Raw genomic sequence first — 18,155 nt, forward strand, 5'->3', positions numbered from 1 at the left:
GAACTATGAGACAATATATGGTACTTTATTTCAGCACTCCAAATATATTTGATCTTTCCAATAGTAGCCTTTTTAGCTGCAGAGGCTGATGTCCCAGACTAGGCTAGGCATGATGTGGTCCGGCACACTGAACTGGCCTGTTTAGATGCACTTAGTGGGGGGGGGGGGAGGCAGGATCATTGTACTCACAAGATGCTGGGCCCTGTGGCTCCCTGAAAGGCTCTACTGTGCATCTTCTCCAGGTGTACATTTTCTTTTAGCTCCCTGTGGGGAAGAACAATTTCCTTAAACAGAGTTTACATCTCATATATACACACACATTTGAACTACCCTGTGTGCATGGTGTACAGATTTGGTGGGGGGGGGCGGAAAGGGGGCACAATATGTATCCTTTGATGAAACTGTGAAATTGCTGGTATGCCTGTTTGGCCCTACCTTTCTCCTCAGTGTCCTCCTCACTTGGCAGAACCCTTTGTCCTACAGCTTGGAGAGCTCACCCACTCCTGTTCTGGAGTTATGAGAGTTTGCTGCCAGACAGCTGGCTCCAAGTGGCCAAGGCCAGAAGTTATAGCACCACTTGCTCTGTATCAGACTCTTAGCTGCAGCGACCTTGGAGGCCTCAGTATTATATATTCAATAGCAATATATTGAAGTTTGAAAATACTTAAAAAGTAGGGTCAACTCCAAGTTATCCTTTTCCTAATTCAATTTGCACTTTTTCTTTCAGGTTTGCATTTCTCAGTGGGAGAGGATGGGAAGAAATTATAGCCTGTGTAGACTGTGTCCCCTAACCCTGGGTGCCCCGTGGGTCTGTACAGTATAGATGGTTACTACCATCTATATTTGTATTAGGCAAACAAGAGTGAGAAGAACTACCACTCTCAAGGCCACAGATGAACTCCAAAGCTGCTATGGCAGTAAGTGCATGAGTGCCAAAGGCTTAGGTCAAAGTGCTCAGGAACAGCCTGGCTTGGTGCTGCTGAGTAGCTTCTGGCCCTGGTATGAGTGTCTGCAAGTCCTTTCCTGGGTGGACAAGGGATGTAGGAGAGGAGTCCCTGGGCTCAGGCCTGCCTGCCTTCTTTTGAGTATGTGTTTGTGTGGTACCGGTGATTGAACCCAGGGACATTGTATTCCTGAGCTATACCCCCAGCCCTATTTTATTGTTTATTTTGAAACTATCTCACTAAGTTGTAGAGGGCCTCACTAAGTAGCTGAGGCTGGCTGTGAACCTGCGATCCTACTTCTCAGCCTCCCAAGTACTGGGATTATAAGCATGCACCACCATGCTGAGCTTAGTATAGTTTTTTTTTCTTGCAATACTGGGGATTGAACCCAGGGGCATTCTACCTTTGAGCTACGCTCCAGGCCTGCTTTTTACTCTTTTATTTTTATTTCTTTTAAATGGCAAGAGCACATTTACTTATTTTTAAATTTTTTATTGGTGCATTGTACTCATACATTTTAATGGGAAAAAGATTTGCGTAGAAATATATGCACACATCACCCAATTAGCCTGTACCCCATCCCCACTCTATTCCCTCCCCATCCCTCCTTCTCATGCTTGTCTTAGAGACCCTGTTTCAAAATAAAGAATAAAAAAATAGGGCAGGGGGTGTAGCTTGGAGGCCAAATGCCCCTGGCTTCTATCCCCAGCCCTCAAAAAAAATGTAATTATGTTTTTCTTTATAGCTGAGTAAAATTTCATTCTGTACATAGCTCACACTTTTGTAATCCATTAATCTGTTGATGGACATCTTGGCTGGTTCCATAGTTTGGCAAGGGTGAATTGTGCAGCTATGAACCTACATAGGCATCATTAGTTTGATAGTTTGTTTTCCTTTCTTTTGGGTAGATACCCAGAAGTGCTATTGCTGGATCAAATGGTAAATTCATTCCCATTCTTCTAAGGATCCTCCATACTGTTTTCCAAAGTAGTTGTACTAATTTGCAATTCCACCAGCAATGTTTTAGATTTCCCACTTCTCCACATCCTCACCAGCATTTGTTGTTGTTTGTGCTTTGAATGATTGCCATTCTAGTGGGAGTTAGGTGAAATCTCAGGGTGGTTTTGATTTGCAACTCTCTGATTGCCAATGATGTTGAGCATTTTTTCATGCATTTATTTAACATTTGAATTTCTTCTTTTACTTTTTTAATTTGAAACAGGGTCTCACTACGTTGCGGAGGGCCTCATTAAGTAGCTGAGACTGGCTAAGGACCTGCAATCTTCCTGTCTCAGCTCCACAAGTACTGGGATTACAGGTGTGAGCCACCACATCTGGCTAGTATAAATTTTTATAAGTGTTCTACATCTGGGTCAATGGGATAAAATGGATTAATGTTCATTGTTGGTTCTTATGTAATCCTGTCTCAGCCTCTCAAGTACTGGTATTACACCCATGAGCTACCATGCCCAGCTTGACTATTTTCTTCCTGTAAGAAAAGGGTAGTGACTCAAAGAACATTCTGGAAAAGCCCAGATAGTGTTTCTGCATCCATTGCCAGTGTGATGGTTTGTATAATGGAAACACTGCCTTCTGCATTATTATTACTGTGCTACTTGGCAAAACAAATCCACCAGTCCCACTCCCACCCTGCAGGATGACAGGGTAATTGTACTACATCTCCTCCACTTGGTACTGCATGTCTCTGCCTCACACCTGCATTTAAACATGCAAAAGCCCCTCATTGCATTCTCTGGGTGTCTGTCTCCCACATGTGTCTACTCAGCCTTTTGCTGGGAAACCCTCAGATCTTTCATCAGAACACACCTGTGGCTCTCACAGCCTCCCACACCTTGGACATATTCCCACTTTCAAGGAGATGAGGTTGTCAGAGTCAGTTGCTGTTTAAGATCTAAAATCAAAAGAAAGTTTTCCTCCTAAACTCTCACCTCTCTTCTTCCTGATTCAGTTTGTTTTAATTATGTTTGGTTATAGTTGTAAATCATTGAAACTGGGCACTGTGAGAATATTATCCTTATATCAGCCAGGTCATATTAATGTTTGAATTTCATGACAGAAGGTTTCACTTATTTTATTAGAACTCAGATCTTTGTATATGGGTAACTGGGTTGTGTAACTTTGTAAAAAAAAAAAAATCAATTTAGCGCATTTTCCTGGGTATCACTTGTGAGAATTCTCCCCAATGATCTGACCCTCCAGGTGTGAGAAGCAGAGGCAGGATGACATTTAAAGGCACAGTGTGAAGACCCACAAACTCCCCCAAAGCCTCCCAATCTGTGGTCTGGAGCCTGGAGGGACTGAGCCCTGGACCCTGCAGGTGCCTGTGGTAGCCTCAGGCACTGTCCCTCCTCCCTGGCCGCCTCAGCAAGTGGGCCCCTGAGATTTCTGCAGAGCTTCCTTATACTGTTCTGGATGGCTTTGGACAGGCTTGTATATGAAGAAGGTGTCAGAAACTGGGCTGAATGTGTAGTTCAAAAATGTTGTTTAGCATTTTGGAAAACTACTCCCTCCTCCTGTTTAAACTCATCAGAGTCTGTCTTTGCTCTGATGAGAGAATCCATCACCCCTTTCCCTGCCCCTCAGCCTTGCAGGTCTTGCTGTGGAAGTCTGTCTCCAGTTTTATCTCTTGCCAGTCCTTCCCACATGGGCCTATTCTCTGTCCTTGCTGCTGACCAACTTCTTTTCTTTCCCAACCCAGGTCCTTGTGTACCCTGCTCCCTCTTTCAGGCATTTGTTTCTCCTCACTGATGTCATGATAGACTCCCTTTAGGCTTAGTCCAAATACCCTCCCTCGAGGAGGCCATCCCCAAGCACGTTGCCCAACTTGGTCACCCCATACTCTCACAAATCTCAGTAGTGGATTACCCCCCTCTTTGTGTGTATCACTACTTTTAAAAAATTATCTATGTATTTGGTTTTTTGTCTCTCTTTTCTACTAGAAAAGAAACTTTTTGAGGGCAGAGACATGTCCACCTAACACAGTACACAATATATTTGTGGTGCTTAATTTTTTTGTTGAACGAATACAGGAACACAACTGGTTTGTATTCTAGGCAAAGTTATCTGTGTTCGTGGTCTCTTTCTTGCTACAGTGAGCTACAGGAGATACAGAATTTTGACTGAAGGGATGGCAGCATTTTGGTACCTCTGTGATAGCTGAGACACTGCTGGCCTTCTTGGTATTCCCTCCTGTCCTGCCCCTCACTCCCAGGAAGTGCTCTGCTGACCTCTCCCACTTCACTTTGATTGGGCTCTGCCTTCTCTTCCTTGTCTCTTATCTCCCTCAGAATTTATATCCAGTCCTCTTATTTTCCTCCTCATCGAGGTAACCTCAGTCATAGGGACTTCAGCCATCCTCTCTGTTCACAACACTCCAGTGTTTCTATCTCTATCCCTGTCCAGCCTCTTCTAGCCTTCTGTCCTTCCTGCCAATAGATAAACTTTCTCAGAGCCTCTCATAGTCCCCATCCCAGAACTTTCAGAGCCTTCCCATTTCCTACAGGACAGAGTACTCTGGCATCTAAGCCCTTTTTTGCTTTGATCCTGATGTCTAGAACCTTCTAAAAAGTACTGCTTCTGGTCTGCGAGCACACCCCTCCATCCTTCTCTGTGCTCTCTTGCTTTCTTCTGCCAGGAATGTATTTTCATTCTTTGTCCACTTGTTCAAATTAGGCCCAGCTCAAAGCTCATCTCCCTCAGCAAGTTTTCTGAAAAGTCCCTTCTACCTGTCTTTAATCCTAGAGGGCCTCTTTCACTGCAATGCTTTGCCTTCTGTTTTGGTTGCTGTTTAGTGTACAGATTATAGACCCTTTGGAGATGCCTCTTCCTAGGTTGTAAATGCCTGTTGGGCAAACTGTAGGGCTTAGTCATCCTCATTTCTTCTCAAAATAAAGCACATTTCTTCAAATACCACTGATGTTTAGTAAATGCTTCTTGAGTGAATAATGGGCTGAGGTATATGAGAGTGCTGGCTTAGAAGAGGGTAAGGGTGCCACTGATTTAAGTTTAGCAGAAACAAATCCATTGGCCAGCCCTTTATCAACTCAATGGTGCTTGTTTATCAGCCCTTCATTAAATTATCAAGCCTATAAGAAAATGAGGGAAAATTTGCCATGTGATAAGAAGAACAACTTTTAAGAAGTTACTATTTCTTGATCACTTGTTATCTGCCAGACACTGTTCTAAGCAATACAGATATTACTTTATTTAACTATTTACTCATTCAGAGTTCATTAATTATATAGTATGCTAAATAGCAATTAAATAAAGCACCTACTATGTTTCAGGCACTGTGTTAAACACTAAGGATACAAAGCAGGCTAGTAGCAGCTCTGCCTTATGAATGAGGACACTGGCTCAGAAAGAGCAGGTAACTTGTTCAGGGTTGCACAAGCTAGGAATGACTAGTGGGGTAGGAGTTTCAGTCCAGTCAGTGACCCTTAGGCCTGTTCACTTAGCCACCAAACTATATAGGGTGAAACCAACAGAATAGGGCCTTTGGTTTAAAATTTATAATTAAAATAACTAATATATCAAATAAAATTGTACTACGTAATTTTAGACCAGCAGTACCAGCATCTCCTGGAAGCTTGTTAAAATTGCAAATTTGCAGGCTCCTATCTAGACTCACTGAATCAAAGCTTCTGGGAGTGGGGCCAGGAATTTGTGTTTTTAACAACCTGTAGGTAATTCTTACTTGTGCTAAAATTTGAGAAGCATTTGGTGTAGATCATGTTTATACAACTAACTTATTTCTGAATCATTTTTGTCTCTTTCCCCTATTGTGGCTCTATTTGAACTCTTAGGTTTTGTTACATACAAATGTATGTATTTCAACCAGTACCTGTGATGGGTCACATGTCTCCAAAGACTTCTCGAAGAGGAAGGGGAAGAAAGAGAGGGAAGGAGAGAGAGAGAGAGAGAGAAAGAGGAGAGAGAGAGAGAGAGAGAGAGAGAGAGAGAGAGAAGAAGAAGAAGAAGAAGAAGAAGAAGAAGGAGGAGGAGGAGGAGGAGGAGGAGGAGGAGGAGGAGGAGGAGGAGGAGGAGGAAGAGGAGGAAGAGGAGGAGGAGGAGGAGGAAGAAGAAGAAAAAGAAGAAGAAGAAGAAGAAGAAGAAGAAGAAGAAGAAGAAGAAGAAGAAGAAGAAGAAGAAGAAGGGAGAGGGGGAGAGAGAGAAGAAGAAAGGAGAGGAGAACAAATGAGGAAGGGAGCAGTTAGCAGGGTCCTTCCCCCTGTGTTGGAGGCTGTTACACAGACTGTGGTGAAAGACAGTCCCCAGGCCTGGAGAATAGGAGCGCCCCTCCCCCCTGCCAACAGGAGGAAGCCCCCCACACACACACACACGTGAGAGGGGCTGTTGTGGCTGATTAGGCTGCTAAATGGTGTACCCAATTTCTCCACAGAAAGGCCTGGGGAGGAATTTCTTTCTGAAATCATGCTGCCTCTATGGCACTCTCAACCTGAGCAAGGGGGCTGGAGGGGGAGCTGTGAAGACAGAGGAGGCATCAGGTAGGGTGCTGAATATTTCAGCAAACTGTCAACTTCAACATATCAAGGCTGCATCAGTCTTTGAAATCAGGTTGCTCTGGGCTTTCCAGCCAGTTGGTTGCCTAGTAACATGCATGAAACACTGAGGACTAGCCACTTAAAAGTTTATTTTTTCCCTGAGTTAGTTGCTGAAGATTGAATGTGATCTGGTAGCCAGAGTGCTATTTCATTTCTATTCATGAGCAAGGAAAATAAGCACATACTTACAGTGAAATTAGCGTTGTCCCATTGAATGCATGACTTTGTACTTCTTTGAATCCATTTCCATAGAGTTTGCTGAAAGAGGGAGGAAAGAGGGTTTTAGGAATAGGAAGCATCTGAGAGAAACACAGTTTGGAAGCACATATTCTTCCTCCTGTGACATTTATTACTAATATAATCACTGGCATTCACCATATCCAGCTCTGTTCTTCCAACAATTTAGATGCAGTGATGCGATGTTCTTTTGCTTTGGTTCACATCTACCTTCACTCGACCACCATTGATTTGATTTGTTAAGTGTTTCTTAAGTATCAGTTGCCTGAACAGCCATGTTTGCCTAGTCTATGATTTAATTCTCATCACTGTTTCCATCATACCAGCAAGAAAATTAAGTGTCGTTATGCCAGCTTGCTGATTGTCAGGAAAGCAGTGGCAAACCTGGGAGCTGAGGTCTCGCTGTTCACCTCACTCTCCCTCTGGCTCAGCGGTCCTGTGCTAGCTATGGGATTTCTGGGCTTCTGAAAGTTGAGAGCAGAGTAAGGCTCCAGGACTGAGTCACCTGCTCTTTTCCTTGGACAAATATGTGGTTTTGCTGATGCCAAATCTGATTCCACAGATGAGAAGATGTAAATATTTGTAAATAGTTCTTTAAGTTCCTTTAGTGGGTACTGAAATCACTTTAGTGGAGTATATTCAGCATTTTAAAAAGTGAAATAGAATAGAACACATGGAAGATATTAACAGTATATTGTAAGTAGTCAGGGTGTGAATGTTGTGAAATTTTGTTCTGTGTGTGTGTGTGTGTGTGTGTGTGTGTGTGTGTGTGTGTGTTACTAGGGATGGGACCCAGGGTTATTCTACTTCCAGGCTATATACCAGCCCTTTTTATTTTTTGCTTTTTTGAAGCAGGGTCTTGCTAGGTTGGTGAGAGTCTTGTTACATTACCAAGTTTGTTCTCCAACTTGCAATCTTCCTGTCTCAGCTTCCCAAATTGTGTGTGTGCTTTATCATTTTTATACGGCATATTCATACAAAAAAATACACACATACATACCTTCTCAGACTCAGACATCTTAGAACATAGATGCTGGCAAGTTAGAGGCTCATGCAGCATCCCTGATTTCACAAAGAAGGACATGGGCTCAGAGGAAAAGTGAGTTGTCTGAAGCCCACAGTTGGCAGGAATGGGACCATAACACACTGTGTTTGGTTGTTTTGCCCTCACCCCCATGTCCTGAAGGCCCACCAGGCTCCTCCTGCTGGGAAGGGTTTCATGTCATTGTCTCCAAGAGGCCTTCCTTGGCTGCTCTATTTAAAACACCAGCCTCCAATCTCCAGCATTCCCTGTCTCCCAGGGGTTTTCTTCCACAGCTCTATTTGTTCTCTGATCTATGATGATGTTACTTGTTTACTTTGCTCCCAGCAATATGAAAGCTCCTCCACAAGAGCAAGGGTTTAAATGACTTTGTTCATTGTATTTCATGTATGGGGGGGGTACTGAGAATTGAACCCAGGTGCATTCTATGTCTGGGCTACACACTCAGCTCTATTTTATTTATTTTTTAAATTTTAAACCAGGGTCTTATTAAGTTGCTGAGACTGTCTCTAACCTGTGATCCTCCTATCTCAGTCTCCCAAGTACTGGTATTACAGGGATGTGCCACCATGTTTGGATGTTCATTGCATTTTGAACATCTGCATCTGGAACAATGCTTAGCACCTGAAGAATTACACTTAACATATGTTCAATGAGTTGGATGAACAAATGGGTCTATGTAAGAAGACTTTCTTACTAAAGTCAAACAACTGTGAAAGCTACTGTCTTACATGTAAATGTCTGTGTAAGTTCTCTGTGAACAATGATGTAAAACCCCAGTGGGAACAGGCTATGAGGTGCCATGTGGCTCATCTTCCTGGGTCTGGCAGGAGTCTTGCTCCCTTCCAGAGTTGTTGGCAGGTGTATGGCCATATAAGGGACAGGCTTGGGTGTGACTTGAGAAATGGTTCATACATGTGCTGTGCTCCACCTGTTCCTGCTGGCTGGCTGTTTGCCCATGGCAGTTCTCCAGCCTTTGTTAGATAAAACAAACAGGTCTTCACCTCATGCTGTGTATGAATGTGTGTAGTGCATGTGTGTAATGTGTATGTGTACATGTAATGTGCATGTATGTGTGGCTTCTTTTATTAACCCACAGCACAGCTGAGACAAATCAGCAAGTAGATGGAGGTAGCACTCATGTTGAAATGTGAGAGTGGAACTACAAAATTCAGAAAATATAAATTAGAAATACAAAATAATTCCTAAAGCCTCTTTACTAGATTGAATTAAAAAAGGGTAGGGGAATGTGTTTATTCTTAAAATCTCTAATGTATATTTTATGAAGAGCTAGAAGAAAGGAGTTAAAAGGCTCCAAACAAAGAAATGATAAGCTAGGTATGGTGGCACACACCTGTAATCTCAGAATTTGGGAGGCTAAGACAGGAAGATCACAGGTTTGAGGACAGTCTCAGCAATGTACTGAGACTCTCAGCAACCTAGTGGGACCCTATTTCAAAACCAAAAATATTTTAAAAAGGTTTGGGGATGTAGCTTGGTGGTAGAATGTTCCTGGGTTCAATCCCCAGGAACTCCCCACCCCACATACACACATGTACAAATGAATACATTTTTAAAAAAAGAAATGACAGAGATTAGGGTATATTAACTGTGTATTGAAATATCATACCCCAGAAATAGGTGCAATCAGTACATGTTAACTAAAACCCCACACACCTGGGCTTTGTGGGATGCCCAGTGCCTGGCTGGAGACAGTCAGGTCTGGCCTTTTGCGGCAGCAAGAGCCTCCACAGCTCTCTCTGCTCTCACCTCCTCTCTTCTGGAATTCTTCCGAGCTTATAGCTCTTAACTGTGACCTGTCCTAGATTATTAGGTGCTATTTTCAATAGTTTTCTATGCCTTATGATGTTGTAGAAGAGGAGAGGATGGGTACTTGGTTCATATGTCCTTCTTAGCAGCCTTCTTAGCAGCTGGATCCCTTGGGAATTTTAAAAATTGTTCCACTCCTGTCATTTGGGGGTTGAATTACTTTATACCAATCATTCTAAGTGAAAGAAGAATGCCTGTATTTTCTCTGAACTTCTTTGAAATTAGATGTCTTAAAGTCTGGGCTTGTATTTGCCCCACAGCATTTTCCTCCATCCACTGAGCCCAAATCACAGAGACATGATGGTCAAGAATACAGTCTTAGACCTGTCAACCAGGTGCAGTACAGATTCACTGAACTGGAAGCATGTAGTGGTGTCCAGGGAGATGTATTGTGTAACAGGCTCTTCCACCAGTGTCAGGCATGCTGATTTGCTATACTGTAGTATGATGAAGTGCTCATCATTTCCAGGTGCAAATCAAATTGGTCTTTTCCCCAGAATTGAACCTAGTCCTCTTGTTGCTTTTTTTGGTAAACCTAAGTGATAGCATAACATCTCTAGTGGATGAAGAACAAGTGGCCCTTCCTGTGTTGTAGGGAAGTGGAGCTCTTTGGGTTTATCTAGCTACCCACATATTAGTTAATCCTTTGTATTGAACTCCTAACACCATTATTTTATGTCCAGTTTCGTGGTCAAAGTGGTAGGCACTGAGCTCAACTCCCTGGAATAAAATCCTAGGTCTGTTACTTACAAGATGAGTTACTTTGGACAAATTACTTAACCTCAACTTCTTAGTCTGAAAATAGGCATGATAATAATAGTATCAACTTCATAAAGCTAATGTGAGGATTGTAGTGATTAAACATATGTTAAATACTTAGAAATAGGTTATGGGGGTGTAGTAATACTTAATGTGTTGGTCTTATTACTGTATTTTGCAGTGGCCTCCAGCTCTCTGACAGGAATAGAGGGAAAGAGTCTCTCTTTCCAGGCTCTGGACAGGAATTCAATGAACTGCAGGCAACCTGTTTAATTGAACTGCGATTTTCCTCCATTGAAGGAGGGACTGTCTATTCTGGACAGAGCAAGCCAGGTCAGAGGCCCAGGCTGCTCCAAATGCACTCACTCTCAGAGGGTCCTCAAGCCCCTTTGGTCTTTTCTAGTATCTTGATGTTTTTGCATTTAGACAATTTTCATGCTTCCGCCTCCTCCTCGTTCTCTTTTCTTTTCCTCTCCTTCTCCTCCTCTTTCTCTACTTCGGTCCTGCTTGTCCTAATTTTGTTTTCTTTTCGGCTGTCCTCTTCTTTGTTCTTATCAGTCACATACAATGGAATGTACCACCTTGCTTTGATGAAAAGAATGGCTTCCTTGCCTGTGCGAAATCACAGATGTGAGTGGGAGACCTCGTGCTGTGAGGCCTTCACAAAGCCTTCAGATACTCTTTAAAATATCTAGAGAGCCACTTCACATAACTTTTTCCCAAAATCTCATGGTGGCAGAACAAAACAAGGAGGGCTCCCTTTGCCATGAGGATTGTCAGGGGCACAGACAGAGAGGGTTTGTCCTCACTTCTCTGCCACAATAGTAGCCCCTCACTTGCAAGCATTGTCTAGCTTCTCTGTGTAAATGTCAGTTAATTGGGAATCAAGTAGAAAGAATGGCATTTTTTAAATTTGAAAAAAATAAAAAAAGATTCAGACCTCAGAAGTTAATCACAGATAAACTTTACTTTTGAATGTCCCTCATAATGAACTTAGAATATCCTTAGGGCTCAAGAAACACTTCTGGGGATAGATGAACATATTAGACATTATTCTGTAGTTTTACTCTTGGACATATGGCCATCTAGCTTTTGGATGATTTCAAAACGAAAGATGGAACTGGGTGTGGTGGCACATGCTTGTAATCCTAGTACTGGGGAGGCTGAGACAGGAGGATGACAGTTTGCAGCCAGCCTCAGCTATTTAGTGAGGCCCTCTGCAACTTAGTGAGACCCTGTTTCAAAATAAAGAATGAAATAGGGCAGGAGTATAGCTTGGAGGTAGAATGGCACAGGCTCCCTCCCCAGAATTTGGGGTGGGAGGAGGAAGAAAGATGGATTTATGTTTTCAGGTCTCAAAAGGTGGCGCTATTGCAGAAAGGCAATGCTTAGTGTTTTAGAAGATATGACTTCAGGTGGTATATGTATAAACAGATTTGTAACAAATGACTATATGAGTAACATCCTAAAGAAGAGGGGCCCCATCCACTGCTTTCTTCTTCATGTGTCATGTTGCTGAAGTCCTTTTATATGTGGATTATTCTCTAGATGTGGAGACAGTTCTCCAGTAGATGAATTAGAAGTATTGTATGGAAGACTGGCATGGTAGCTCATGCCCATGATCCTAGCATTTGGGAGGCTAAGACAGAAGGATCATATGCTCAAGGCCTATCTCAGCAACTTAGGCCCTCAACAATTTAGTGAAACCCTGATTCCAAATAAAAAATAAAATATGGCTGGGGTTGTAGCTCAGAGGTAAAATATTCCTGGGTTCAGTCCCCAGGACCAGAAAAAAAAAGTGGTTGTATAAATAATTGTTGCCCAGTCACTGTTCTGCGCTGCCATGCCCCCATTCTGAATGTCACACAGGGTGCCCCCATTTCTGTGGTGTCACAGTCCCTGTAGCAAGAGATCCCTGTGACTGATACAAGCCTTCTGCCTTTTAGCAGAAGTTTAGCATGGAGTTTTCATGTTTTCCTTCACCTTAGCCAAGTTCATGCCAACTTATATGACTTTAGCATATATAGTAATAATTAAGGTGACAGGCATCAAAAAGAATGATGACAGTAATGAATTCTAATATATGAATAAAATTATTTGAGAAATCTACATTCCACAGTGAAACTTAAAGAGCGACAGAGTAAGAAACAGAGAAAAAAGAAACAAGAGCAACAAGGGAAAGCTCTGTTTTCTTCTATGTGCTGGCTTATAAATGTAAAAGAATGACCGGAAGTAAAAATTATCATTTTGTAACTCCCTCTAATAATTGAGTAATCAAAAGAGGCTGAAAGACTATTGGCCAACTGAATGGCACACCAGCTTAGAGTACCCCACTATGGTTTACTCATAAATGACCAAGGGAAAGATGTGTCCTTACAATAAAGAGGTCTGGCTGTAGCCAACTCGTGGTTCAGGTGACATAGGTACTTCCTGCTCTGATACAGTGAGAGATGTAACATTCCCTTTGCAGTGCTCTTATCAATATATTTGACTTGAATCTCTTTATGGCAAAACAGTCAGATAAATCTAGATACCTGGCCTGGGATTCTCAAGGGATTCAATGTCACACACAACAGAAGGAGCAAGGGGACAGTGAAGGGAAGCTATGGGGATAAGGTTGAGGGAACTAAGTGACAGATTCCTAAATTTAAATTTCTAAATTTAAATTTAAAAAATTTATTCTAAATTTAAATTATAAATTTAATTCTAATTTAATTATGAATTTAAATTTAAAAAATATATCCAAGACATATTCTCACTAAGTTGCTGATAGCCTTACACATTAGCTGAACCTGTGCAATCCTCCTGCCTCAGCCTCCCAAGCTATGGGATTATAAGTGTGCACCACCATGTCCAGCATATGCAAGACAATTTTACTTAAATATGAGAATGATGATGTCATTAATTTACTGTTGCTTTTCTTCAGTGTAATAGTACTATACTTATGAAGAATGTCCCAGGAGCGATACATTCTGAAGGGGGAGATGCATGCCAAAGTGTTTATGGATAAAATGTTCCATCTGTAAACTTGTCTTGGGTGGTTTGGCAAAAGGGAAGTATATTTCCTCCTGTACAGGGCTGGATGGATGTGGCATGCTGGCAATAGTTGGGGAATCTAGGTTAGAAGTGTAGATATCATACTGTTTTACTTGTCAGTAGAAAGACATTGGAAAGTTGTGTGTCAGTTAACAACTTTTAAATAAAAAAATTCATCTTTTTATAAATGGATAGCCAGTTCTCCCAGCACCATTTGTTGAAAAGGCTATCTTTTCTACAGCGTATGAGTTTGGCCCTCACCATGCACAGGAATCAAGTCAAGATGGATCAAAGACTTAGAAATTAGACCTGAGACTGTGAAGTTAGTAGAGGAGAGCATAGGTTCAACACTACAAAATATTGGCACAGGCAGTAACTTTCTCAACAAAACCTCCAAAGCTCAGGAAATTAAAGCAAGAATTAACAAGTGGAATAGCATCAAACTAAAAAGTTTCTTCTCATCAAAGGAAACCATCAATAACTTAAAGAGGAAGCCTACAGAATGGGAAAAGATCTTTACCAGCCACCACTCTGATAGGGGGGGTAATATCCAGAATATACAAAGAGCTCAAAAGACTCTACCCTAGCAAAACAAACAACCCAATCAAGAAATGGGCAAATGAACTAAATATACACTTCACAAAAGAAGAGATACAAAGGGCCAATAGATACATGAAAAGATGTTCTACATCACTGGCCATCAGGGAGATGCAAATCAAAACTACACTGAGATTCCATCTAACCCCAGTCAGAGTGGCAAGCATAAAGAAATCAAATAACAGCAAATGCTGGCGAGGATGTGGGGAAAGAGGAACTCTTTTACACTGTTGGTGGGAGTGCAAACTAGTTTAGCCACTATGGAGATCTGTGTGGAGATTTCTAAGAAAGGTGGGAATAGATCCACCATATGATCCAGTTCTACCACTCCTGGGTATCTTTCCAAAGGGGTTGAATTCAGAGAACTACAGCAACATATGCATATCTATGTTCATAGCAGCACAATTCGTAATAGCCAAAGTATGGAACCAACCCAGGTCCCCATCAACAGATGAATGGATTGCAAAACTCTGGGAAATACACACAATGGAATTCTACTCAGCCATAAAGAAGAACAAAATCATACCATTTTCAAGAAGATGTAAAGTCCTGGAGAGCATTATGTTAAGTGAGACCAGCCAAGCACAGAAGGAAAAGGTACCTATGTTTCCTCTAATATGCCCAAACTAGGGAATGTAGAGGATACCAGTGGTACTCCAGGAAATGGAGCAAAAATACCAGCAAAGCTAGAATGGAAAGATAGAGGAGAAAGGCTGAACTTGATTAATGAGGGTCCACATCCGAATATGTGTAAAATTATGAAAATGGCATGGTTACCGGAACAATCATTGTTGGGAGGGGGAAGGGAAAACAGGGGCGGGAGGGGGGAGCGGGCATCAAGTATAGTTTAAATGTATATTATTTATGTTCAATAAAAAATTAAAAAATAAATAAAAAAATAGTCAAAAAGAGGTGAGAAAACATAGCGTTTTCTGGATGGTTTGAGGCAACTGAGCTGCTCCAGGTTTCTGCCTTTAACCTTCAACTCTGGTTAATTGTAGCCATTGTGTCGTTAACACAATGTAACTGGATGCACATAAAGATGCATTAATAATTTCAAGGAACAGAGATAGAGGCATACCAAGGGGCTGATTTGACTAAGGCTTCTTGGCCAGTTTGATACAAAGCCAGCACAAGAACCAAGGCATTGGCTTCAGGGCCCAGTGGTTGCTGTACTGTGTCTTGTCATGTCACGAGTGCACCCAGGCAGCGTGTTACGCTTTGCCAGATGCCCCTTCTCTGAAGGATTTTGGAAAGTAATCGCTGTGATCTTTCTTTGTCTTAGTGGAGTTCAGATGTGAGTGAGGCTGTCTCATTTTTTAGACTGGTCTGATTAATCTCCAAGAATATTTTAAAGGTGGGGCAGCTAAATACTGCTCATTTGGGTTAGGGAGGCATTTCAAGGTGGCCTCTTGAGGAGATTTAATGAAAAGTCAAACTGGCTATGTAGGGACATAGAGTATAAAGCCTAGTTTTAGCATTTACCCCACTGAGCTTTTGCATCAAGTGAAGTATTTTGTTTTCATTAAATGAGTTCACAGTTGGTAAAGATTCAGGAGGCATGAAAGCAGAACAGGTCACTAAAAGCAAAATTTCAAGACTACTAATAATGAAAAGAGAAGGCTGGCTTTCATTATTTTCAAATTAAGGAGTTGAACTTTATAGCTAGAGAAAAATAAGGCTTTCCTCTTTCTGTTTGACCAGCAGAGTGCTCCACATGATCCTTCACTCAAGACAAGGGTCCATCCAGTGAAGGATAAGTGCCAAGCAAATGACCATCAGTCCCCTTCCAGATAAAAGGCCAGGAGTGAGGAGGCAGTGGGGGTGCAGGGACCCACAGGCTCTCTGGGAAGATGGACCTGGAGTCCTCCTGAACTTTAGAGGTGGGACCATCACGCCCTCCTGGCATACAGCATTCCTCTTAACACCGTAACTGACATAAGTTAATGTGCCTTGAAAAGAGCACAGTGTAGCTCCTGTGATGTGTGCAGCTGAAATGTAATGCATGAAAGGGGCTCCTTAGTTTCTCCTGGATTTGGAGGGCCCTGTCTTCTGAGCTCAGAGTTTCGCATGTATTATTGCAACATAGCCTTATGTCTCTGCCCTTCTATTCCTGCCTAACTCCACTCTTATCACTGTATGTTTATTTGGGAGGAGTACTTGTTGGCTTTATTTCAGATTTAGGACAAAATTAATGGGAGTCTTGGATATTTCATCTTTGAATAAAGACTAAACTGTTGGGTGGTTTCTTTTACTTTTTTCAAAGCTTCATTTGAGTCTTATCCCCTTTATCTTGGCATCCAAGAACCTTTGCAAACCAGTGTCTCCTCCACTCTAGCCATTTATTTGAACTTATCTCTCATTCTTTAAGCAGGATAGTTTTCTTGACAGGAATAAGCCTCACCTGTTCTCCCCCTGTTGTGGCTGCACACGTGCTCCTGTGTCTCCTTACTTGAGTCTCTTGCTCCCCTTTACTTGTTCAAATCTTGGCCTGGGATAAATCCTTGGTTTCTTCATCTAAAAGTGGGGCCTAAATTCCTCACCACATGAGGCTTCTATAAGACTTAAATGAGTTTTTAAAAGTATTTAGACCAGGTATGGTGGTGCATGCCTGTAATCCCAAGTACTTAGGAAGTTGAGACATGTTCAGAAATAGCCTTGGCAATGTACAGAGACTATCAGAAACTGGAAAAACCCTGTTTCCAAACCAATATATATATATATATATATATATATATATATATATATATATATATATATATATATATATATCTGTGAGTATAGCTTGCAGGTAGAATGCCCCTGGGTTTAATGGTTTAATCCCTTGTTTTACACACACACACACACACACACACACACACACACACACACACACTTAGAGCAGTGCAGGCATTTAAGAAGTGCTATATAAATACTAGCTGCTCATATAACATCTACCGATATAAATGTTATTGAGTTTCTATCCTAGGATTCAAGACTTGCAAGGAAAGAATTTGGGTTATTTTGAAATTATTTTTGGTTGTTGCTCTGTATGCTTTTAATTGCAAAATTCTGGGCTGGGGTTATATTAGTCACAGCTTTGTAGTGTGATGATTATATGTGTAAAATTATATCTACACAAAATAAAAGTATTGTACAAATGCAGTATACCATTAATAGGAGACATTACTACCATTAATCCAGAGACATAAAATATAGTCCTGTAAGATGATATTTTCTTTTGCTTTACAACTATATATATATATTTTGCAGTACTGGGAATAGAACCCAGGGACATTCTACTTCCAAGCTATACCCCCAGCCCCATTTTTTACTCTTTATTTTGAAACAGGGTCTCACTGAGTTGCAAAGGGCCTCACTAAAGTAGCTAAGGCTGTCCACAACAAATCCAATCTTATTCTCTCAGCCTCCCAAATGCTGGTATTACAAGTGTGCACCATTACGCCTGGCTACAACTATATCTTTACTTCAGGGTCATTAGAATCCATATTCTCTCTTCCCTTCCTCCTCCTCTTCTTCCTCTTCCTCTTCCTCTTCCTCTTCCTCCTCCTCCTCCTCCTCCTTCCCTTCTCTTCTTTCTCTCTCTCTCTCTCTCCCTCTCTCTCTCTCTCTCTCTCTCTCTCTCTCTCTCTCTCTCTCTCTCTCTCCCTCCCTCCCTGGGGAGCCCATCTGTTGCCTTATCACATACTGCCATAAGCTATAACCAAAGCAGAAAGAGTTAGAGAGAGTGGATGTGTGGGCAGAATTCAATCTAAGTCACTGTGCTCTAGATGCAAATACATGAGATGTGGTGCCCAGGATAATGCTTCTGAATGATGGACAGAGGAAGGTATCCCATGTGAAGATAAATGGCAGGGATTTGAGAGGAAAGGAAGCTAGGCAGGTGACTGTGAAGAGAATGGGCTGAGCTATCTTAGTACAGTGACCTCCAAAGTTTGATTACATGTGAATTACTTGTGATTCTGTGAAAATGTATATTTTGAGTCAGTAGGTCCAGGGTAGATCTGAGAATTTGTATTCCTAAGCAACTTTCAGATGATGCTGAAGATGCTGGCTTATGGACCATACTTTAAATATCAGGTCCTAGCCGGGCATGGTGGTGCATGCTTGTAATCTCAGCATTCC

The 18,155-nt window shown here is 41.8% G+C and overlaps 1 protein-coding gene across 1 annotated transcript in view; it reads right to left on the reverse strand.

The window, feature by feature from the left end:
- Positions 1-18,155, reverse strand: part of LOC308274181 (lutropin-choriogonadotropic hormone receptor) — a gene marked incomplete at both ends in the record, with an annotated part of 55,053 nt that overhangs the window by 14,449 nt on the left and 22,449 nt on the right. The window contains 2 exons of the mRNA XM_080711680.1: positions 190-264; positions 6,719-6,787. Of these exons, the coding sequence (XP_080567806.1) occupies positions 190-264; positions 6,719-6,787 (144 nt within the window). The remainder of the gene's footprint in view (positions 1-189; positions 265-6,718; positions 6,788-18,155) is intronic.

This window comes from Muscardinus avellanarius (assembly GCF_963383645.1).
Source record: "Muscardinus avellanarius genome assembly, chromosome: 15".
NCBI lineage: Eukaryota > Metazoa > Chordata > Mammalia > Rodentia > Gliridae > Muscardinus > Muscardinus avellanarius.